This window comes from Martes martes, assembly GCF_963455335.1.
Source record: "Martes martes genome assembly, chromosome: 2".
NCBI classification, from domain to species: domain Eukaryota; kingdom Metazoa; phylum Chordata; class Mammalia; order Carnivora; family Mustelidae; genus Martes; species Martes martes.
In genome coordinates this window covers 49,078,951-49,104,234 of record NC_137889.1, presented here as the reverse complement: position 1 = coordinate 49,104,234, position 25,284 = coordinate 49,078,951, and the positions used below count along the sequence as shown (strand labels likewise).

The following is a 25,284-nucleotide window of genomic DNA, read 5'->3' as shown; positions in this document are numbered from 1 at the left end:
TGCCTGTGTGATTACAGACGGGTTTTGGAGAAAGGGACTGAAGAGCTTGATGATTAGCATCAATTTATATTTTTGAAGTCAGGCATTACATATTCAATGTGCTTTCCCCTCGTCCAATCACATTTGAATCACACACTTAATTTTCTGGCCAAAGGGCAAATATCTAGGGGGTACACCCTCTTTGTATAGTTATTTAAATGAATTGGCATTGAGAAGAGGAATATACAGCTATTTTGGGGATGGAAGGAATGACTTCCTAAACACAAAAACAATGAACGAGTACTCTCTGGGGGCGCCTGTGTGGCTCAGTCAGCTGAGCATCTGCCTTTGGCTCAGGTCATGATCTCAGGGTCCTGGGATCGAGTCACACATCAGGCAGATGTGGGACTTCTCCCTCTGTGTACCCCCCCACCCTCTGCTCTCCCTCTTTTTCTCTCAAATAAATAAAATATTAAAAACTATGTGGCTATTCATTTATGTGTATCTTGTATTTGTTTTTTTTTTTTAAGTTTACATTTATTTATTCATTTAACATGGGGCTGAAACTCATGACGCTGAGATCAAGAGTCACACACTCCCCTGACTTGGCCAGCCAGGCACCCCATCTTGTATTTATTTTTACTCTCATATTTTTGTGGCTAAGTTAAATGGGATTTTTCTTTTATGACCCCTAAACAGCTACTGTTGTTATATAGACAGGCCACTGAATATTGTTTGTTTATTCTGAAACTGGTCAGTTTAACAAATTGTTCATTACTTTTGTTAAAATTTTGTTCGGCCTCTTGGGCTTCCTAGAAATGGTAGTCATTTCACTAAAAATGACAATTATGAAAATTATCTTCTTTCTCAATATATATAAAACATACATGTGTGCATATGTTATCATATTGACAGCAATTTATAGAAAAGTGCTGAACAGTGTTGAGACTTAACACCTTGATTCTCCTTTTCATGACCATCAAGTTGCCTAGTGACTGCATGTGAACATCTCTTTCCATTAATTTGGAAAAGATGTTACATCCATCTCATATATTTTGGCATCTATGGAGACAGGCATAAAGTGTTTTTCCTTTTGTTCAACTGATGTATTTTATTCACAGATCCTCTACCGAAAAAAATTTCTTTCTCTCTCTCTCTCTCTTTTTTTAAGTAGGCTCCACACCCAGTGCAGGGCTTGAACTCACACCCTGACTGAGATCCAGACCTGAGTTAAGATCAAGAGTCAGATGCTTGGGGCACCTGGGTAGCTCAGTGGGTTAAGCCTCTGCCTTCCAGTCAGGTCATGATCTCAGGGTCCTGGAATCAAACCTTGCATTGGGCTTCTCTCTGCCTGCCTCTCTGCCTACTTGTGATCTGTCAAATAAATAAATAAAATCTAAAAAAAAAAAAAAAGTCAGATGCTTAACCTACTGAGCCACCCAGACACCTCTAACAGATCCTCTAATTCTTAACTATTCTTGTGTATCAGGATAAGCTATATTAAGACATATATCTATACTCAATCAGTTGTTTATTTGCATATTTCTCCCTGTGACTGTATCTTTGTCTTGTCTGTCTTTCCCTTGCTTTTTCCCTTCTTAGGTTTATCTCTGCTTCTCTCCGCCTCTCCACCACTCCCTGTATCTCAGGCATTAACCGCTCCCATCATCTTATTTTAACAGAAACACAACAGGGATCCAGCTTCTTTCATATTCAAATCCCCACCCTTGTCTTCAGAAACAGAGCCAACATTCTTGAGTTGGCCGAAGCTTGTAAGATAACGAACAATTTCACTACCAGAAGAAGCTGAACAGGTATATTTAAAAGTACTACCTGAAAACCAATCTATCATTTCCTAAACACAGTTCTCAACCTGCCCTTACGTTCTTTAAACACAGGGCAGCAATGGGTTGGCAGTAACAACGAAGGGTACGTCTAGTGTCTACACCTTTAGTATGAGATATGAATCCTTTCCTGTTTTCAATCACCTTGAGTCTTAACCCAGGGGGTAATTCTCTACATTCCTGTCTGGATCAGCTCCGTTACCAGATGTGAATCTTACAAGGCACATCTTGACACTTCTGCCCTGGCCATTGCCTCTGCCAGAAAGGACCCTCCCCATATCTCCACACGAATCCCTCTTCCTTCTCCAAGTCTTTGTCCAAATTTTCCCTTCTCATGAAAATCATTCTTTATCACCTCATTTAAATTTGTAGTTCTCCCACCCTGACTGCCCTTTTCTTGTATCTTCTTATTTCTTGTTATTGTTATTGCTAGTATATAAACTTTGCTAAGGTAGTGATTTCTGTTTTGTTCACTAATCTACCTCCAATGTCTGGAATAGTGCCTGGCTTACAGTAGTTTCTTAACAACTCTTTGTTGAATAAGTGAATGGCTTTCATTGACTGTCGCCATTTGGGGTGGTTCTTTTCCTTCTGTCCTCTAAGATCAAATCATAGCTTTTACTATCATAAGTAATGATGCAACATGACTTTCCAACAGTTACCTCTGGTTGCAAACACAGTTTTTCATCTAATTTGACATCCAAGAGGCAGAGAGGAAGAGGCCAGGGAAAACTGAAAAACATGCTAATCATAAGTTCTTTCAAACATTTGTGGGTTTTTTGAGCCAAGAGGGCTGGACAGTACCACAGGGCACCCATCCACAAGCACAGAAGTGGAAATCCAACGTGGGGGGAGATGGAACTGATCAGAATTCCTCTCTTGGCGACTAGAGTGCATAGTTGGAAAATAATACCTGGTAAGCTGCCTGGGGTGGGGGCGGCTGCCATGCACGGCCTTGGCAGCAAGCTGGCTGCCAGGGACCCCAACCTCAATTCACCTCCTGGTGGTCTTGCAACCTCACACAGGTTTCCTAACCTCTCTCTGCAAGTTTCCTGAGTTGAAAAATGCAGCCAAAGAAAGAACTGCCTTCTGGAATTTGTGTGAGGCTTCCATGATATGTAAAGCCCCCTAGGTGGCTCAGCCAGTTAAGTGTCTGCCTTTGGCTCAGGTCATGATCTCAGGGTCCTGGGATCCCTGCTCAGCAGGGATCCTGCTTCTCCCTCTCCCCTACTTGTGCTCCCACGTGCAGTCTCTCTCTCTCTCTCTCTCTCTAGCACACGCAGGCACTCTCTCTCAAAATAAATAAAATCTATTTTTAAAAAAAGGAAGAAATATAAGTGCTTAAAATAATTTCTGGCAGATTAAAACAAAAACAAAAACAAAAAAAAACGAACAAAAACCCAAACAAAAAACAAACCCAAACAAAAAAACGAACAAAAAACAAACCCAAACCAGCTACTGACTACTACTATTATCATCACTACAGCTAGGAGCTCCAATATTTTTCCCATTATCAATCTAACTGGGGTAGATCCAGACTGAGCATGCACACCACATAGTGAGAATTAGAATGCAATTACTTGAGATGACAGAGGAAGGACTAAATGCAGCCACCACAACCCTTCACCTTCTGCTCACAAAGGCTCATGTTGCTCTTAAATGAAATAGTCAACAAATATTAAAAGAGCATGTGGTCGAATGGGTACCAACTTAGCCTACCTTGGGGGCCCACACGTCTCAGTCTCTGCTGGAACATATTACAACAGGCTTGTCTAATCTTCAGTAGGAGCAAGGTTCCTCAAGAATGGATCTGCATATTTTGTGTGAACAGGGTCCCCAGTAACTCTTCCCCCTTAACCTCTCCCACCACCCTGTGGGAGCATTTCCCCTCAAGAGAAAAATCAGTGTTAGAATCAAGATCTGCAGGCGGTTAGAACCAAGGTCACTCATCAGGGAGGGCTGGAAAGTTCTAGAGCCTGCTCATGGCCCCTGGCAGCTGTGATGCACAGCACACACTGACGGTGAACTGGGATGAGGGGGGCTTGTGGGAATGGCCTAGAGGACTCCCAATGGGCAGGTGGGACACTGAGAAGCCATGGTGGCTGCGGGGTCCCCTGACGCGATACTCACAATATGGGGAGACTGTCGGCTCATCCCAATCACGGTCCGGTTGATCCTTCTCAGCAGCCGCTCCATTATCAGCTGGATGTGCATCGCCGTGGGACCCTATGGGGGAAACACGGGAACTGACCCACTTCTTCTGACTCAGCTTCACTTTTCCTCAAAAAACCTTGGACAGGTGAATTTTCTCCTTAAGCCTCATTCAGGCTCTTCCCTGAAAAGCAATCTCTTGTCCAAAAAGGGGAAAGGAAGTTCACAGATGAACACATGCTGTTACTTCGGAATCTGTTAAAATGATTAGGGTTTGCATATAAAAACGGAGCGTGGGGATGTCGGGGAGAACGCCTCCCTACCAACCCAGCCCATCCATGTTCACTGCAAGTTCACTGTGGCCACCAATTCAACGTAGTTCTGGGAGGACCCCCCTGGCATGAGAAGTCAGTCCTGACACTGAGCACATGGGGTGGCCCAGGAGAAACAACCACGTGCATGGGAAGGAAAAGGCAAAAATTCAACGTTCTTGCCACCTTCTGTGTAGGAGGAAAAAAAAAAACCAAGAAATTCAAGTCAAGGAGATTGCTATAGATTGAATGTTTGTGTTCAAAGTCATAGGCTGGGGGCACCCAACGGGCTCAGTCAGCCGATGTGACTCTTGATCTCAGGGTTGTGAGTTTAAGCCCTGCAAGGGGCACAGAGATTAATTTTTGAAAACCCACAAAAGTCATATGCTGGTCCTTTAACTTCTTGTGTGATGGTATTTAGAGATGGATTTCGGGGAGCCAATTAGGTCATGAAGGCGGCGCCCTGGTCTTAATAGGGTTGGTGTCCTTGTAAGGAGAGACACCAGAGAGCTGGCTTTTTCCCTCTCCACAAACAGACTGAGGAAAAGCCATGTGAGGACAGAGAGCCAGCAACCGTCTTCAGGCCAGGAGGGGGGTCCTCCTCAGGAACCCGACAACACGGGCACCCTGACTTTGGACTTGCAGCTGCCAGAACTGTGGGAAATAAATATCTGTTGTTTAAGCTGCCCAGTCTGGGATGTTTTGTTTTGGCAGCCCGAGAAGACTAACACAGGATTTAGTATTTTGACTCTGTCATGTGTCACTCTGAGCAATTATTTAACTTTGTTGAGGCTCCATTTCCATAGCTGGAAAAAAAAAGGTTCCCTTACAGGAATTAGCTGGGCTGGTATACACAATAAACAGTGCCTCACAAATACGTATTCTTCTTCTTTTTTTTTTTTTAAACATTTTATTTATTTGAGAGAAAGAGAGAGAGAGAGAGAGAGAGCACAGGGGGAGATGGAGAGGCAGAAGCAGGCTCCCCACCAAGCAGGGAGCCCGAAGTGGGGCTCGATCCCAGGACCCCGGGATCATGACCTGAGCTGAAGGCAGAGGCTTGACTGGGCCACCCAGGTGCCCCACAAATACATATTCTTTATTTCTCCTTCTCTCCTTCTTGTGATTTGATGTTATACTCATTCCGCACAAAGCTAGCAATAGTCAACCTTGTCTTTTGAAGCTTTTATCCATTCTGGCTTCATGATAGATATTTTGAAACTCCTGGTTAATGCTTCAAATAACTAAATCACTGCTATATATAGTTTCATTATAATACCAAGCATTGTTAGCTTCCCTGTCATGCCTCTTTTCTTTCCTTCTTCATTTTAATTATATATTCACTTGCTTTCCATTTCTTTGAGGGAACGTGATCCATAGACCTTGCCTCTCTGTTGAGGCATTTTACCCTCCTTCTGTAATGAGACCACACCCCAGACCCGGCTGGGTGAGTGAGTCCCGCCCGGGGTGGAGGGAGGAAAAGGAGTCAGATGCTCTCGGAGCCCTTCAAAGATTCACCTCAGCCGGAGAGCTGGGCCTTGAAGGTCAATGAGCAGAACATAGGATCCTCCTAGAAGGGCAGCTCCATGACGGCAGGTGCTTCCCTCTCTTGTTCAGTGCTGCACTCAGACCTATCTCAGTGCCCGGAGCGTGGGCGCTGTTCAAGACGTGTCTGTGAACTGAACCACAACTCAGGATACCAAACGAGAAGGACCTTAAGCGGGATGTAAGGAGAGCACAAACGGAAGTGGCAGAGTGGGGGACTCCGGGCAGGACCGGACCAGGAGCGGCCTCAGGCAGGGACTTATGGCAGCTGGACTTTGAAGAATGTGGGTAGTGTGGAGACAGCTTTGGGAAAAAAGGAATCCTGGACTCTTGGAAAAAGGCATAGGAATCCATGTCAGTAATCAGAGTCTGGAATTAACTGAGGAAATGGGGGGAAAGGGGAAGACATACAGGGTTGGTTTATACATTTAAGAATGCTTATGGTGGGGGATAAAACTGTATCATTACCATCACCAAAAATTTATCAAATTTACTACTTTTACAGAAGCTCCAAGATCAATAATCTTGAATGCTTCTGCTCATTACAGGGAACGTTATTAAGAAGACAAAAAAAAAAAAAAAGCTTCCTCAAGCCAATTAAATCTTTCAGCATAAAATGTAAACACATTCAAGTCATTTCCAAAGGGTCCTTCTGCATGTATGAAGGCGGGCAAAGATATTATATTAAAAATTTTATATTAAATATAAATCCATAAATTTAATTAATTTAATTTTATATTTATAATATAGATTTATTTTTAATATAAATATAAATTAAAGTAAATCTATTTATATTATATAATATATAAATATATTTACATTAAATATGTTATGCTAAATTTATATTAAACAGATTTAAATATATAAATTTATATAAATGTATAATATACTTTATATACAATTTATATAAATTGTATATAAATTATATAAATTTATATATTTTACTTATATGTAAATATATATTTAATAACATACAATTATATATTTATAAATATAATAAACTAATGCAATTTTACATTAAATTTATATAAATATAAATATATATGCTTATATATTATTTGTTATACTATATAAATTATATTATTTTAATATCATATGTAGCAATATATATTATTTAAATATAATATAAATTGAATGTAATAAATTTATATTAAAAGTTTGTATTAAAATATATTAAAAACAAAACATGGGGCACCTGGGTAGCTCGGTCGGGTAAGTGACTGCTTTTCCCTTGCCCTCTGTCCTTACACCCCACTCATGCTCTCTCTCTCAGATAAATAAATAAAGTCTTTAAAAAACAAAACAAGGTAGCGTCAGAGTGGAAGAGACCTAAGAGGCCATCCAGAACAATCCCTCCATGCTATGTAAGGGAAATAAGGCGTCTACAAATTTGCCTAAGGATAAAGAGCTACACATGCTAATACTGGCACCAGAAAACGGCCCAATTCCCATGTTTTAGATTAACCCTGGATCATGTACACACATTGGAGCCTTGACTAAACCAAAGACCCTGGTACACTGTTGCCAACTAGAGCTTGGAGCTTCATTTTAGTACTTTGATTACGGAGTCATAAGAGTTACTTTTTAAAAATATTCTTATCATCATGAGATGATTGGTTACATTTATTTATCTGTTGTAAAATCCTTGGTTAGGAATCAAATCCCCAGTCATAAAGTTCCTTGGGGAAACTTACTATATTTTATTTGGATTCTAGAAACACACTTAAGAAAAAAAAGAGGAAGGGGAACATGACCTATAATTAATAAGTACCCAATAAATAATACACATTCTAAGGTGGGCTGCAGGGGCTCAGGGAAAGGGTGGGGGTAGGTGGAAAAGGCAACGGTGTTCTCCGGTATCTCCGCGGCTGAGGTGTGAATTGGCAGAAATGCAGATGTGCCTGTGTGAAGAGGAGGCAGGCTGTGGCCAAACTGGGGTGGGCCTTGAAAGGTGAGCTAAGGATTTAGCTATGGGAAAAGGGACAGAGTGTTCAACTCCTTCAGCAGAACTGAGCCTAAACATATTGGTAAGAGAATGGCTTAGGCAAAGCCAAGAGTGTTCTCCTTGCTCTGTGGGAACACTGGTGCCAGGCAGCCATTGTGGGGGGCGGTAGGTATGGTTCGTGCACAACTGAACACATTCTGCCAACTTCACCAGCCTCCTGAGAGTGGCCCTGCCAAGGCTATGGGCTGTGTTATCTCTAGAACAAGGTGAATCCAGGCAGATGAAGCCCCAGGGTTTTGGAGAGGATGAGAGGTAAGAGAGAAGATGTGAGAAGAGAAAACACATCATTTCCACTAGGCTCCAAAAGGAAGGATTGGTGTCAGAGAGAGTATAAAAATGAGAGCATCTCAGAAGCTCAGGCACATCTACAATAGTCCTCTCAGTACCCGTGGTAAAAGAGGGCCAGGGTTTTTGCATAAAAAATCTAAACAGGCCTCTGATCCTTCAAAGCCCCCTCAGGGATCTCCACCATGGACAAGCCGGGAAAAGCAGCCCGCTGCAGGTGCCAGTAGCCTGCGGACCTCTCCTGGACCTAGATTTGCAGAGTAGCCTCTGGCAAGCAAAAGCCTCTCTGATCACCTCAAAACCAGCCCCAGAACCCAGGTTCTAAACCACTGGGGCCAATCCCTGAGACAAGGAAGGCCCTGAAGTCATTCTTGCCTGAGGCAGAGGGACCTGTGTGCACTGTGGTCTGCATCGGGTGACGATTCAACTCACCACATCCTTCCTGTCCAGCACTTCCAGGATGTTGCTCAGAAGCTGCGAGCTGGCCTCATGGTCGGGCTTGCTGGAGTTGTCATCTAACTGGCCGCTGAGCTGGTCTATCAGCAGCGGCAGCAGCACATCTCTGCACTCTGGGGGAGAAAGCGCACCCAGCTCACCAGCTGCAGCACCGCCCCCCCCCCACCGGCCCCCAGGTGCCCCGCTTCTGCCTGCAATTCTCCCTCTGCCCGATACCACAGCTGACCTCTGAGCTCCACCCGGTGGGAGCACAGCAGCCTAGACATGGAACTTCAGCCCTGTAACTCGATTTTAAAAGCTCGGAAAATTACACCCATCACAGGCACATAAACAAAAAGGTTTCAAGCATTCAACAACGTCTTTAGCTAAAAAAAAAAAAAAAAAAAAAGCCAACTTGACAGCCAGAGGCAAAGTCCTACAAAAGGAATAAATTAAGCAAGTCACACTTGTAAAAAAGTTACACACTTGTAAAAAATGTTTGAAAGCTTCCACCGAATGGACAGAATGAACTCTAAAATTTGTATGAATACCGAGTGAGCCTTCCTAGGACATTGTGATGTGTTTCAAGGACATTGTGATGTTTTGGCAGGCATATGAGCTTCACAAAATAAGGGCTTATCTTTCTATGATGTCTTCCTTCTGGGATCCTCGCTATTAGAAGACATTATTACGATGAGGCCAGATGTTCTGGACGCTAACGGAAACAACTGTTAACAGTGAGAATACTTCCTCTAATTGGAACACACAGTGCCTGCTAGCTTTCGTGCTCAAACAGCCCATTTTTATCATCTCCCATATCCTTTCTGCATGCTTAGAGGCAGATATATCATAGCGTATGAAGATGTCGAGTAATACTAGGTTTTCTACTTAAGAGCATTCACTAGCTTTGTACACACAGGGTCAGAAAATTTCAGAGCCAAAAGAGGCTACTGATGTGATCCAGTTCAAATCCTCCCTTCCGTGGAAATGGAGGCTAAGACTTACAGAAGGTTCCTAGTGTGTCCAAAGTTACATAACCAGCCCGGGGCAAGGCCAGGAGGCCTGGCACCAACAACCTGCTCACCTTTCCCTATTTCTGAGGCGTCTTGCTGGTGCCTGGTGACCTTCCAGACAATACACGCAACATGGGGTCACCCTCTGGAAGCCCTTCACCCTCTGGTAGCCCCAAAACAACTTCCCAGAGCAGCCCCTCTCTGGCAAGTCTTGGGTTTATTGGGGAAAGACCAGATATCAGACCTCTTCCCCATATCAACTTGGGGACAAGAGCACAGTGATTTAGACGTGGTGGCTGTATGCTTGCCCCTAGCATTTCATCCATGTTAAGAGTTTTCCCTCCTCCACGCCCTCTGGCTCCCCCACAAAGCCCCGAGGCCCTCCAAAACCTGTGACTTAGAGCATTTGCCCATTTCTGTGGTGTAAATACGACTACTGTGGCCCATTTTCAGTGCCTCACGTGACATGACTGAGCATGGAAGTTAAGAAGAGATACACACATCTGCTCTCCTGAGCCGGGGAGGGGGGGCAGGGAGGAGGGGAGGATAGCACAGCCCTGCACAGCAGCTCCCTGGCTTTTCAGGTTACGCAACAAATACAGGTCGAAGAAGACACATTTGTTGAAAAGAACCATCTTTCCTGTTTGCCTGCTGGGGTGTGCCATTTGGAGGACAAAGTTCTCTAATTACTGAAAGACTGGATTGTCCCCATTAAAAAAAAAAAAAAAAGTCTCGGATCCTCTTGGAAATATTAAACTGACTCTGTCTGCTCCTTAAAACCGGTTTCTCGGGAGATCCCTAAGTCCCAGCCAGCTACTAGCAAGGTCATTACTGACATTAAAAAAAAAAAAGAAAAAGCAAGCAGGGGTGCCTGGGTGGCTCAGTGTGTTAAAGCCTCTGCCTTGGGCTCGGGTCGTGATCGCAGGTCCTGGGATTGAGCCCGGCATCGGCATCGGGCTCTCTGCTCGGCGAGGGGCCTGCTTCCTCCCTTCTCTCTGCCTCTCTGCCTGCTTGTGATCTCTCTCTCTGTGTCAAATGAATGAATCTTTAAAAAAAAAAAGAAAAAAAGAAAAAAAAAAGCAAGCAAGTGCTGGCTGGAGAAGCCACAAGACTGGAATTTCGGCAAGTGGTAGTTTTTGGTGAGGACATACCCGACTGCCGGAAAAGACTGCTCTCCACTATCTTGGTCATGCAGTTCAGTTTCTGGCGAACTAACTGGTTGTCAGGGATGCTCTGAATGAACTTGCAGAAGAGCATGCTGCAAGAGAGATTCCAGAGGTTAGTTATTTTCTTTCTATCCGACAGAAGGGACCATTACGCAGCTCCCCTCGACTCCGAGATCCGGGCGTGGAGAGTTTTCCCTGGAAATCCCCCCCAGGCGGCCTGAGCGTCTGCTCCTTAGAGGTAGACTGTGCTCCACGCGTGCTGTAGCGCTCAGCCTCAGAGCTGCCTCTGTTTGAACTCGCAAAGCGCGGTCATGTCCGTCCATCCCGGCTGAGTGGACCCGCCTGAACTCTCCTCCCCTGCAGGACCGTTTCCCGCTAACTCCACCCGCTGTCGCTCACGCCTCTTTGCGCGGCCAGGGGCTTGGGTAGAGGGCTGGAAGCAGATCGTTATGTACGTTCTTCCGGAGTTAATTTCCCATCTGCGCACAGATTCTCCAGAGAAGAGGGCAAACCTCGCTCAGGGGCAGGCTTTGTGTCTCCTTTTATATTTTCCGCAGAAACGGAGCCCCAGAAGGGGTTCCAGTTAATACGGGTTGAAAGACTAACAGAATGGGCAGCAGCCCAGGCCCCAGGCAGGGGCGGCTTCTTTGTAAAAGTCCCAGAACGCGCTTTGCTGTTTACCTGAGCTCCGCGGGATCAAACACAAGTTTGACATCATTAATGATGCTAGGAAGGTACTTCAGAGCTGCCCCCTGTCAGAAAAACACCAAAAGGCAAATTCAGTTGCCAAGCAGGACGAACACAGAATGTGTTACTTAATCCCAGGAAGAAAAGGCTTGCATCCATGTAGGGAACCCGACACAGATGCTCTCACGCTAGAGAGGAGAGCTCAGTGTTGCCAAAGGTGATTGCCTAAAATGTCTTCCTAAAAGGTCAGATGGCACGGCCTTTTCTTTTTCTTCACTACCAACAGGTACTGTTTGTTTGGAATCCGTCTTTCTATCTAAGGAGGTTAAGATCTTGACATCTCCCCCACAAGGTGGCCATCAAGAACAAAGAATAAATAATGAAGTACAGATCTGAATCCTCAGAGATGGCATATTTTCCATGAAAAAATCGGTAATGAAGAACATGAGGGCGACTTTGGGCTTCTGGGAAGAATGGGGGAACTGAGGATAAAAGCCCGTTGCCTGTGACACTGGATGGACTGGCTGAATTAACAGACATCGTAGGATGTCTAAAAGGATAGTTTGTCTGGGGCGAATTGCCATTCGAGAATACAAAAGGACATAAAAGTTAAAACACAGGTTTCTCCCTTTGATTTCAGTAAGTCATAAAATTCACAGGCCTTCCACGAATATGATTCACTTTGCTTCTCTCCCACCGTGTCCAGTTCTATGCCGTCACAGAACACGCTCAGCGACAGCAAGAAAAGGGACGCCCACGCTGATACCCTGCTGACCTTTATCTTGACGGCTTCCTCCAAGGGCCTGTCCATGAGCATATTGAAAGCAAGAAATAGCTGGCGGATTGAATTATTAAATTCATCTCCGTCTTCACTTTGGCCGTAAAATCTTAACAGGAGAAAGAAAAAAAGTGGTCAGGTTTTCCACCTTTAAAAAGAAATTTCCGAAAAGATCCATCACCTGAGCAATGCTGGAGGCCCGTGCCTCCCTGGTCACCACTTGAGACTGCGTGAAGGGAAGGTCAGAGGGTGCGCCAAGGAGACGCCCAGTAGTAGGCTGAGAAGATACTACCACCTGGACAAGAGCACGTAGGAACCTGCGCCACAGTCCCACCGTGGAGCGCTCCACTTGGTCCGCCACGGTCAGCCAGTTGGGAAGAACTTCCTGGAAGGTGAATGCGGCCGTCCCTCCTAGTGGCGTGTGGGCATTTCTGGCAAAGCGGGAACAGCAGGAAGCTGCTCTGCCCGAAGGATCAGATGTGAGCCCCATGCGTGAGCATGCCCAGCCTCCTCAGCTCTTTGGCAGAACACCTGATACGCAGGGGACTCCCCCAGCGCACGCGCCCAACCCACACTCTTGCCGCAGCCTATCCTCCAGTGTCACTCCTGTCCTCCTCCCCCATTCTCCTCTTCTCTTCTCACTGGACCCGCAATGTTCTGAACCCAACACAGGCTGCAAGTTCCAGAATGCCATTCTCTCCACTGCAGTGGCCCGCTGGGTGCTGACCTGCTCTAGGGCAGGGCCTCGCAGCACAGGAGAACACCTCCCCTTCGCTGATTCCTGCTGGTTTTGATGAAGGTATTCTGTTTGTCTTCGGGATCTGTCCAGCCGCTGAAAGTTGGTTCTTTCTCATAAGTAGAAATCAGAGGTCTTGGGCACATTTCTCAGAAACACAGAAGTCCCAAATTGTAGTCCAAGTGCATTTACACTGGGTGGCAATGGTACCACCAACTGGTCAAGAGTAGGGATCTTCCGGCATCAGGATTTTTACTTGGGTAAAATCCAAAATCCTTAGGATGACCTGCCAGTTCCTACCTCTCCTGTCACTCTCCTGCTGCTCCCCACTCCCTCACTGTCATTCCCCATGCTCCCATAACACTGGCTTCCCCTGATCCCTCACACAGGCTCTACAGAGCCTCCCACACACCCTCACTCCTCCCTGACAGCTACACAGGTGGCCTCCTCCTGTCTGGTCTCAATTCAGATGCCAACTCCTGGAGACGCCTCCTCCCTCCCTGGCCATTATCCCCTACTCTCCCCCATCCCCAAGGCCTCCCCGGCCAGCCCTTACTGATCTGAAATTATCTTCCCTTTCTTCCTTTGCTACTTGCCTTCCTGGCTCCAACACAACCCAGAAGCACCATCAGAGCTGGAGCCTTGTTTCCTCTGCTACTAGGTCCCCAGTACCCAGAACAATACCGGGCACCCTCTGAGCTGGGCATTTAAAAAGAAGGCACCAGGGGCTCCTGGGTGGCATAGTCAGTGAAGTATCCAACTTTTGATTTTGGTTCAGGTCATGCTCTCAGGATCCTGGGGTTGAGCTGCACTCCTGGGGTGTCTGCTGCTTTCCCTCTTGCTCTCCCTCTGTCCCTCCCCCCCCCCGACTTATGCATGCTCTCGCTCTAAAATGAATGAATGAATGGATGAATAAATCTTTAAGGGAAAGGTCTGGGGGCCGGGAAGGGGGGGTAGGGTGGGGCTAATTCAAGACTGAAGCCGAGTCCTCAATGCCCTACCACGGGCAATTTACAACTTGAATTCTCCCTAGGTGTCTCCTGAATGGTGATAAATTCCAGCCAAGAAATGAGCTCAGAAGAGGAATTTAAGCTCTGAGGAGGGCAAAGGGGTGGGGGTAGGGGGACTGTGGGGGGGTCTGTGTAGGGTGACATTTCATTTGCAGCTCCTGGACAGGGCCAGTAAACTGATGTCCACCTGATCTAAGCAACCAGAGAACGTAGATTTCCAGGCTGGCTTTCTCAGATCAGGCTCTTATTTAATGAGAAACAATTGGAGGGGTGAGGATAACCAGCTCAGGGACCAAGTGCGACATAGCAACTCCCTTAGTTAATTTCACAGGCTACTTAACCACCCTAATCTTGGCTTTTCTGTTGTTCTTCTCCTATACGATACTGAAAACGATGGTTCAAATACACTGCAACATGGTGAAGGCCGACATGCTAGTGAGTCATTAGTGGAATATATTTTTCAATTTCATAAATGAAGATTTCCTTTCTATGGTTTTACAAGGATCTTTATTCCTAGACATCAGGGTTCACTATGCAAACATTTAGGTAAGGGGATGTTCCCTCAGTGGGACACTCCAGGCCCTAAATGAATTTGTGGAAATTAAACATAGTGCAGAACGAGGAGCTAGCTATTAAAGAAGCCTGTCTGAAGAGAGAGCGAGAGTACAGAGACTGCATATAAAGCCTGGACCTGGGGTGCCTGGGTGGCTCAGAAGGTTAAGTGTCTCCTTTTGGCTTGGGTCGTGGTCCTGGGATCAGGTCCTACATGGGGCTCCCTGCAGGGAGCAGGCAGGGAGCCTGCCTCTCCCTCTACTGCTCCACCTGCTTGTGCTCTTTCTCTCTCTCTCAAATAAATAAATAAAATCTTTAAAAAATAAAAAAAATAATAATAAAAAATAAACCCTGCATGGCGAACACTGCTCTTGCTTCTGCTAGGCAAGGAGGAACGGTCATTCACCCAGCTGAACTTTTAAGTCATTAAACATTTTTAAAAACCATAAAAATGTAAAAAATCACTGTGGAAACTTCAAAAATGCTGAAAGAATAAAAACCCGCTTAAAGCCCTCTTATCTACAGTTTTATTCCTAACTAAAATTTTAGTTCCCAAACCAGTATTTTCAAAATGGGATCAGATGGCACTTATGTCTCATGCTTTAGTTTTATTATTTAAGAACCTATCACAGTTGTCTTTCCTCATTAACATACCCTTTTCCCATTCAACTTTGTTCACACCTGCTGGATTATTTTGCAGCAGATAAATTTTTAGATGGGATATTACCAAAGGTGGTATTTTCTTTTGCTTTTGGTGGATTTTGTTTTGTTTTTGCTTTTTATTCAAGGTGCCAAATTTCTGCCCTTAAGAAATTTATATTCCTATCAGCATTAAAATGCAGGACCTATTTCTGTCCAATTTCATCAAAGGATAAAGATTTTTAATCTTTATCAAATGTATAGAAAAAAGATACTGCGCGTGTATGGTATTTTGATAGTATGAATTTTTTTTAAGATTTTCATTCATTCATTCACTCATTTATTTATTTAAAGAGAGTGGGAGCATGCGCAGAGAGGGAGAAATAGAATCCCAAGCAGGCTCCCTACTGAGCACAGAGCCCTATGCAAGGCTTGATCCCAGGACCTCAAGATTATGACCTGAGCCGAAATCAAGAGTCTGACGCTCAACCATCGAGCCACCCAGGCACCCCTGAATATTTCTTAAGAAATTTAATTTACCATTCGAATTTTTCTCTTATACATTATCTGTTTTTGTTTTCTATTATTTAAGGATGTTTATTATTCTTTTGTTGATTGGGAAGAGCCTTTCATTAATAAAGCTGGGTGGCTCAGTTGGTTAAGCGACTGCCTTCGGCTCAGGTCATGATCCTGGAGTACCGGGATCCAGTCCCGCATCAGGCTCCCTGCTCGGCAGGGAGTCTGCTTCTCCCTCTGACCCTCCCCCTTCTCAAGCTCTCTCTCTCTCATTTTCTCTCTCTCAAATAAACAAATAGAATCTTTAAAAAAATAATCAAGCTAATTAAAGATCTTGATCTATATTGTACATTGCAAGCTTTTTTTAATGTTAATTGTTTGCCTTTAATTTTATTTGATTGTTGAAACATACCAAGTTAAAACCAATACAAATGTTCAGGTCCAGACTTGAAATCCTCTTACCTATGGTTTTACTCCTAGTAACATTTTAGCATGCTCTCTGTCCTGTTTCCAACCCTGCCTTAGCAATATATTTTCAGTTTGGAAATCCAACTCTTATTGAAAGGTAGAGATGACACTGGGGTTGTGAGCATTCCCAGGACAGTTGCTTCCTCATTCTTTGTCTCTGCTATTTCTTTTTAAAGATTTATTTTAGAGAGAGAGCGAGAGAGAGAGAGAGCAAGCAAGGTAGGGTGCGGGGAGCAGAAGGAGAGGGAGAGAGAGAATCTCAAGCAGGCTCCACATTCAGCACAGAGCCCAGTGAGGGCTGATCTCATAACCCTGAGATCACAACCTAGCCGAAACCAAGAGTCAGACGCTTAACTAACCCAAGTGCCCCGGTCTCTATTTTTGATGGAGCTGTTATTTTAGAAATTAAAGCTGGGAATTATCATATTTGCCTTAGTTTCATCAAGTAGCTGAGTATGACATCAGCAAAGAAACACACACTTGAGGAAACATCTCCCCGATGACAATGGCCACCATTCTCTATCCACCACCAAGAGCTCACAATCCTAGAATTGTATACCTGACATCATCATGAAGTCCCTTGCTGCACTAAATGCAGTCCTGCAGAGGAACCTTGACTCCTAAAGCTGTCATCACCAAACAAGGCTTTCATCAAGCTGCATACAGTAGCCACCTATGTCCCTAAGTCCTCCTGTCATTACTGCCCTAGAAATTCTGCTGCCTTGAAAGGACTTTGGACCGGACTTCTCCAGGGGTTTCAGAATCTACCACCATGTTCAGCCTTGGAGTTCTGAAATTTGGCAATTCCGTGATCCAACCGTGATCAGAGCGCTGAACACAGAGCACACAATTAAGGGAAAATCCGTGAAGAGAGAACAGACAGCATAAATGTCTTACTGCAGCTACCATTACCTCAAGTAGAGTACTCTGGATTGGATGATGAATCGAAACAAGTACTTTAAGGCTTTCAAAGCAGCAAAAAGCAATTCTGTCTTGCTGGAGTCATCTGCATTCGCCACATAAAAGTTCAGTACCTTGGAGAGTTTCCTTAAAAGGGTGAGAAAGAAAAATGTCAGTGGGGCAAAATGGTACTCTGAGGTTTGAGGTATGTTATATGAGAAGAGAACTTGGCATACCGGGGAAGCAGAAATCACAACTATAATGATCTCTTCTAGAATATGCCCTGAGTGGGGAAACAGACTCCTTTGCAGTTTGGTTTCCTCACCGCAGTCTAAGTTTGGAGAATCCCTAAAGCTTAGAAATAATGGGTGGTTTCTTTCCTTAGCAGGATTTTTAAAAAGAATCAAAAATGAAAGTTGAAGGGATTCAAACCATGAAGACATTTTAATCTCCCGTATGTTATACACACATTCTCAGACGTTCCTGGAAGGAAGGGACTGTCTGCCTAACGTAGTCACCTTAAAAGAGGTCTAATTCCCTTCAGTCTGCCTGAACTCTTTGGGAGTCACAGAACGATGAGGATGAGAAGAGAAGCTCCATCTGACTCTGGCTCGATCTGATGACAACCATGGTTTCTGGGCATCCCAACAGGTAACACTGGGCTGGGATGTCAGATTGCTGTGTCTTTACAGAATCTAGGCATTTTCTCAATTGTCTGCTGACTTACACTTTGGGGGATACTCATAGCTTGACCTTTCTTTCTGTGAATCTCTGAGTTTTCCTAGTATTAAGAAAAATCCACAGCACACATGTCGAACTGATACAGTCTTGTAAAGAAACCCAGATTGCTACTTCCTGGAGTGCTGCACTCGACTCTGTGGAATGAAGATCCAGTGAAGTGATCCACTTGGATCCACAATGAAGATCCACGTGCAGCTACCGCCTGCTTGGGAAGTGAGGCTACTGCATGCAAAGAAACCTGTCACGAGTGTATCTGCTGCTTCTCCCAGCCCAGCGGGCATCACATCCACCATGTTCATGGGTGATTATGCTATGTTACACCTCTTTTCTGTCACTTACACTTGTAACATTGCTGGACCTCTCATGCAAATCAAACCAAGAACTTCCTTGTTTAGTTCAGAAAGAAGATACGGGACTCTAGGATCTGACCTGAAAAGTCAGGTCAGCAGCCAACATGATAGATCAGCAACAGCGGCTGGCATTGACCCAGCATAAGCCGCTGTCAGAAAGATCTCTGCCGATCTCTGCTACGTTCCTGCCACTCTTTATCACCTTGCTCTGCACAGTGGCTGGGACACAAGGGGTGGGGACGACAGGCCATATACAATGCCATGGTGAGGTGGGCCGCATGCTAGCTGCTTTCCTGAGTCAGAGGCTCGTAAACCAAAGACAGAAAGGAGGCTTCCATGACCTGATCATGGAAAAGGCAGAGACCATTCTCCTTTATATAAAAGAAAGAAAAATGACATCATCTCATATCCTGTAAGTAATAAATGCTACAAAGCACTTGTGAGGTAGGGCTGAGGACATGACCCTCATTTCTACTAAATTTAGTCTTGCTTAATCCACTGTTTGATTCCCTTGGGGTTTCCTGCGAATCCCCGACACCCAACTCTCCTAAGATCCCAGGTATGATCTTCTGTCCTTGACTGTGCTCTCGATGCCTTCAACTCCCCGTCTCTCTGTGTTCTGGATTCTTAAAGACATAGAGCCTTATCTCTTCGGGAGCATCCCAGAAGGCAAGGATTAACCTGAATGACCTTCCCAGGGGTGGAACACTTAGCTGGTGCTCTTTCTCTCCCCAGAAGCTTAAAACAAGCTTCTGCACTTAGGGGGACCCTTAGTCAGCTTATGTCCCTTGCATTTCTTAACAACACAACCCTAAGAGTACAAACTCAACAACCCAGCAGCAGGCAGTCCCCTTGAATCAGACTTACACGTAAGCCAGAGTGGCACTGAAGTGCTTGTAGATGTAGGTTTCAAGGACAGGATTAAAATGCTGGAACTTGATGTCTCCTATCAGTGAGATAATAAACACCTGCCAAAGGTGAAAAACATAGATAGCAGCACTGTATGACCCCAGGCATCGATTCTGTTAATAGGCCGGATGTTAGTATCTTAGTGCCTGCTTTTCTTTCTCGACCACTTCTACAGCATTCCCACTTTACTATTCCAGAGCTGAAGTAAAGTCGTGGAGTTTCTTTTTATTTAACATTCAACAGAGAAACTATGATGTGTCAGGCACTGGGCTAAATGCTATGGAGAATCTAAGAGCCGGCCCCTGGCCTCAGGGAGCTCACTGTCTCCAAGAGAGGCCAGTGCACAAGCAAGATGAGTCCGGGAGGAAGATGGGGAGAGGCAGAAGACAGACAGAGAAAGGGGGTTTCCTGGGGGAAAAAGAAAACTCGAACCCAAGGGTGCAGCTGATGAATTATTTCGTGACCACATTCTCCTGAGTGCAGCAGAAATTGCCCCCAGTAACTCAACTTTATCAGACTTCTGTCTCAATTTCCCCTTCTTCTGGGAATGGTATCCCTATCGGGCACATAATAAAAAACCACCATGTGGCACCTACTGATGACAAAGAATGCAGAAGGACCTCCAGGGTGCCTGCATATAACCATTGCCAGCTGCTCTATCCCAGGAGGATCTGCAGACCCCATCCCACAGAACCCAGAACCATTCTTTCCCATGAATCTGGCTAGGTGAATCTCAGCGGGAGCATTTCCTCTCTTAATCTTGTACCCTTAATGCCTTGACCACTTCTTGAATGTATTAATTTCTCTGAACTGGTGAAACAGCCAACATTCCTTTGCTGAAACATCCAGTTAAAATTCTGCACAGAATTTTAATCCCAATAATGAGAAAACGATGCTTGGTTTGGATGTGTCGGCTTCCTCCACTCACTCCACCACGATTTGTAGCCTTCTAAGATTCTTTTTGTTTTTTTAAGATTTTATTTGTTTATTTGACATAGAGTGAGACAGCACGAGCAGAGGGAGCGGCAGAGGGAGGGGGAGAAGCAGGTTCCCCGCTGAGCAAGGAGCCTGACCTGGGGCTAGATTGCAGGACCCTGGGATCATGACCTGAGCTGAAGGCAGAAACCAACTGAGCTACCCAGGCACCCCGCCTTCCAAGACTCTAACATCATCTCTCCCCATCTGGATCTCAGTTTTTGGAATAGGCTGTATGTTGTACAGGATGATCCAACGTGTGAATTCAGTCTCCCTTGTATGAACATACAAGCGCACACAACAGAGCCACAATCACCCTCATTAACAGTATCTCCTGGTTTATAACTAGGCAATTTTAAAGTAAGTTAAAGTGATTCCTGATTTCTAATGTAATATAATACCTCATTTACCCTAGTGAGAAAGAAAGGATATCACGTAACAGAATAAAGTCTTTAAACATAAGTCAGCTGTTTCTTTTTTAAGAATTTTTCTTTATTTATTTGACAGACAGTTCACAAGTAGGCAGAGAGGCAGGCAGAGAGGGGGAGGGAAACAGGTTCCCTGTTGAGCAGAGAGCCCAGTGTGGGGCTCGATCCCAGGACCCTGAGATCATGACCTGAGCCAAAGTCAGTGGCTTAACACACTGAGCCACCCAGGCACCCCGTAAGTCAGTTGTTTAACTTCCAGAAACAGAGAGATGTATGCAAGTATTTGTGCAGAAAGGATAATCACCGCAGACATTTACAGCAGCGAAATACTGAACACTACACAGTTGTGAGAATAAATTAATTTGTTTAACTGCTTACCAGAGCATCAAACACGAGGAAGTCATAGGTTTCATTATCTGACATCTCCATCATTATGTTAAAAAGTGCATCTAGTGTATCTTGCAAAAACTGAACATAAAAAAGAGAGAGAAAGGTTATTTCATGCTTTCAGCTCAGCTCCATACTGCAAAAATTCAGAGAAATTAGGTTGCAATAGAATGAGTTTAAAAATAGCATTTCTTAAAAATTGGCACTTCTGCTTTCCAATGTAGATAACAAATTTTATATTTCTGACAACTGATTTAATTTGTAACATAGAACTAATGATATAGCGACTGCATTTCTAACCATGAATACATAAACATACCTTAACAATCTCGCCTCCATCCACCTCCATTAACTTCTTTAAGTTGTGTTTAATGTTCTGGGAGTTGGAACGCCAATTTAACAAGCCCAACAGGTCAACTAGGAAGAATGACCACAACCATAAAACCAGACATTGATTAGAAGTAATGCACACTATTTCAGGATATAATTACAAAACTCTCTAGAAAAGCTAACTGCTCTTAATAATGGCTAATTCCTTGTGTATTTTTTTTAAATTTATGTCTCCTATCTAGACCAGAAAAAACCTTGCAGTCTTTCAGTCTTCAGAGAAAAAAATTATCGACTAATATATGAGAACATAAAATTGAATTCCTGAATGAAGTCGTATTTCTGAAATGATTACATCATAGCCATATAGATGAAAAGTTGGAAACATTTTTTTAAAAAAAGATTTTATTTATTTATTTGAGAAACACCAAGTGAGAATGAGCAGGAGTGGGGAGGGGCAGAGGGAGAAGCAGACTGCACACTGAGTACAGAGCTTGACTCGGAACTCGAACCCCCAACCTGAGATCATGACCTGAACCAAAATCAAGAATCAGATGCTTAACTGTCTGAGCCACACAGGTATCCTAAAAACACTCTTAAGGAAACTTCATATCTTCAATTTGCTGCACTGCTTAATTCATCCCTTGCCACTATGTGTATCTCAGTGGATAAAAAGGAAAAAGGGGAACTTATATACATACACTGATACATTTATTTCTTAAAAGATCTTTTCACTTATTTGGGGGGGGGGGAGAGCATGAGAAGAGGGAAAGGAAGAGAGAATCTCAAGCAGACTCCATGGGGCTCCATCTCGACCCTGAGCAGAAACCAAGAGCTGGATGCTTAACCAGCTGAGCGACCCAACTGCCCCACACTAATCCATTTAAACACTGCATCCACAGTGTAGAGACGGCATTTTTCTCATTTTTCAGTTGATGAAACTGAGGCCTTTATAAAATTAAATAACTTGCCTTAGGTCACATAACGGCCAGGGAGTGCTATGAATGGGATTTAATTATAGATTTATCTGATTCCCAAAAAACCATGTCCTTGCTACTCTATCACACTGCCTTCCGAGAGTTCTTCAAAGAAACAGACAAGCAAATCCGACAGACTGCTATTTCAAAGGAAGGAGGAACAGACTCATGGTCCTTGGGGTAAGACTGTGACAGAAATCTTGACATGTATTTGGATTTAAAGTGTAGAATTATGGATCTTTAAGCCACTTATAGTTTTAATCAATGTTGAAAGTGTCACAGTGAAATGTAATAAACATCTGGGCTGTTACTATATTGTCATTTTGTGTGGTACATTAAGCTACTATTCCAATTTACAGAGCATTATCTAGTATAAGTAGCACACATGCTTCTTAATCAATGGACTTGTATAATATACAGAAGTCATTAAAAACATACACTGTTCATTAGAATAGCCCATTTGTTTTATGAGTGTTTGCTTTATTGGCTTGTTTTAGTAGGTTTAGTCCCTGGGAAACCTCCAAAATCCAGTGCCTAGAGACTCCTCTCTGTCAACAGAATAAAGTCACGATACCACTCAAAGAAGGGGGTGAGGCCCCACCCATAGCCTTCCTGCCAGCCCATCGCCCACCATTTTGTTACCCCTCAGCAACCAGACAGATCAGATCACTACTCCCCAGACTGTGGCATGCTCTGATAGATCCAGGTCTTTCCATATGGTCTTCCCTTTGTCTGAAATGCCCCCAGATACTATTCAACACTATGTATCTGATAAGCTCGAACTTATGTTTAAGACCCACCTCAAATTATTCTGCGCTATTTGTACTCTTTCCTACATATACATGTGCATATACATGGACAAACATGGCGAATAATAAAGACACACTTGGTATTTCTTTGGCTCTTCCCACAGACTTGAGCCACTTGAGGGCAGGAACCATGTTGCATTCATTGTGATACACCATCATGGCGCCAGGCGCCATGTTTGCTGCAGAATAAATGTTTGGGTGGAAAGGGAACCGGTAGCCCTCAGGGAACAGGCAGTGTGCCCGACACAGTTCTTGGATTTACTCATTTGTTCAGTTAGCACTTAGTAATAGACCGTCTGCTGGGCTTGTCCACTTCCCATCTCCTACTCTCACCAGAGGAAAGTCAATGGTACGGCTCCATTTGTTACTTCCCTCCACCAGTTGCTGCCTGAGGAAAAGGATTTAGATACTTCACCAGGGTGAAGAGTCACTTGGCAGCTTTAAGCATCTGCGAACAACCCTTCTATAAGCCCAGAGGTTTACACCCTAAAAATATTTGCATGCCACATCACCGCCACGTCAGGAATAGAGCTGGCATCTGGTGAATCATAAGGTCCTGGGGCTAGAAAAGCAGAGGCCCCATTAGAGCAAAGTCCCCAGACTTCCTGTGCTCCTGAGACTCATGCGGGTTGAGGCAAGTGGCTCTAGTTAACTCATGTCAGTTTCTACCCAGCATCTCTCCTCTTGGGCGGATGCACCACACCGTGTTTGTCCCTTCCACGGCTCATAAACACTGGAGTTGTCTGCAGTTTTTTTTTATTTATCACAAACAATTCTGCCATGAACATTCCCAGGCATCTCCTGGTTTCCAGGTACAGCAGTTTCTCTGGGCAATAAATCTAGAATGGAATTTCTAGATCATCAGGAATGACCATCCAAATGTTATCCAAAGTCCTCTCAATTGACATCCTTCCCCAGAGTATTTAAGAATTCGGGATAGTCGGATATGACAATCCCCAAATTTAGGCTAGCGACTACTTTGGGCAAAGGATTAGAGACCATAACACTTAAAAAAGAAAAAGAAAAACCATTAAGTTTTGGGGTTACAAATATCTATTTTCAGATCCATGCCCACTACTTATGAACTTAGACAAAATAATCTGGAACTTTAATTCAACTTTCTGATCGAAACAGGAGAATAATGGCAATGCCGGCATCTTCCTGTGTTTGGAGGGTAAGATAAGATGACTCTGGGAATCGTGTGGCACCAGGCCCCACACCTGCAAGGACCTGAACTCCCTTCTCCATTTGTTGGAGCCATAAATCTATTCTCAACCTCCATATGGGCCCAGTAACAAATGGTCCCATGTAAATCGGGCCTGATCTAGTTTTGAAAAAAATTTATAAATGAAGAGTCTACAAGCTCTGTTTGCAACAATGGCCTGTGGCTTTTAACCTTTAGAATCTGAATAGTCCTTTGTAAGGCTAAGGAGAAATGCCCTTGGTCATGGTCTCTGTGAAAGCACCACCACCCTCCTTATCAGGAAGTGCCCTTTCAGAGTAGAGGGTTTCTTACTGTTCTTCAGCTTCCTCTTTCTCAGAACACAGTAAAGTGGTTCCTTATAACTTCCATCCAATTAGAAGAAATCAAATACATGAACCACCCACAATCCTTCTTATCGTTATTTGTCCCTCAGAATGCCCTGTGTCCTCTGATGATCAGCATGTCCCACTGTTCCCTTCACTTTTCGCACATCTGTCCTCCCTCCCACCCCACCCTGGCCCTGAGGATATCACATTTCTCTTCCCTGGTTCCCATGAATTTGCCTTTTTCAACCTTCTTTGGGGTAGGTTATTGTATGACTTTGGTTTGGTTTGGTCTGGTTTGTATGTTGAGTTTTTTTGAGACCTAACCACTAGGAATGGGGTGGACAACAAAGCAGAGAGCAGTTCCACCTGATGGAACTTTCTGGGATGACAGCAACGCTGTTTGTCTAGCCAACACGAAAACCACCAGCAGCATGAAACCATGGAACCCCCCAAAACAAGACAAGAGCAACCGTACTTCCCTCTGACACTAACTAAATTTCACAAGCTCCACATGCCTGGTGACCGCCACAGGGGACAGCGCAGCTTTAGAACATCTAGAAGATGAGCGACGCAGACATCGGCAAATCAAGTGTCTGAGTACTGCCACCTGTCCATACGCTTCCTGTATTTCCGACTGGAGATAAGGAACAATTTAACCATATGGTTATGTTTCATGGAAATTCCTTCTGCTTTCCATTATAAGTTAATTTTAGCTACTTTGGTCACTTGCTTTACTTCAAGTCTAATCTCTGGAAAGGATAATCTATTGGATAAATGCCATCTTTCTTCACTATCCCTTAAAAGTCCCTAAAGCACATTAAGTCTTTGTATTGC

At 44.2% G+C, this 25,284-nt stretch overlaps 1 protein-coding gene across 1 annotated transcript in view; it reads right to left on the bottom strand.

Moving 5' to 3' along the window:
* Positions 1 to 25,284, bottom strand: part of DOCK5 (dedicator of cytokinesis 5) — a 210,628-nt gene that overhangs the window by 58,149 nt on the left and 127,195 nt on the right. Inside the window, exons 19-27 of the mRNA XM_080797224.1 lie at positions 21,127 to 21,224; positions 20,799 to 20,888; positions 18,976 to 19,076; positions 17,030 to 17,164; positions 12,194 to 12,305; positions 11,413 to 11,483; positions 10,717 to 10,823; positions 8,550 to 8,686; positions 3,954 to 4,049 (exon numbers count right to left, since the gene is read on the bottom strand). Coding sequence (XP_080653350.1) covers positions 3,954 to 4,049; positions 8,550 to 8,686; positions 10,717 to 10,823; positions 11,413 to 11,483; positions 12,194 to 12,305; positions 17,030 to 17,164; positions 18,976 to 19,076; positions 20,799 to 20,888; positions 21,127 to 21,224 — 947 coding nt within the window. The remainder of the gene's footprint in view (positions 1 to 3,953; positions 4,050 to 8,549; positions 8,687 to 10,716; positions 10,824 to 11,412; positions 11,484 to 12,193; positions 12,306 to 17,029; positions 17,165 to 18,975; positions 19,077 to 20,798; positions 20,889 to 21,126; positions 21,225 to 25,284) is intronic.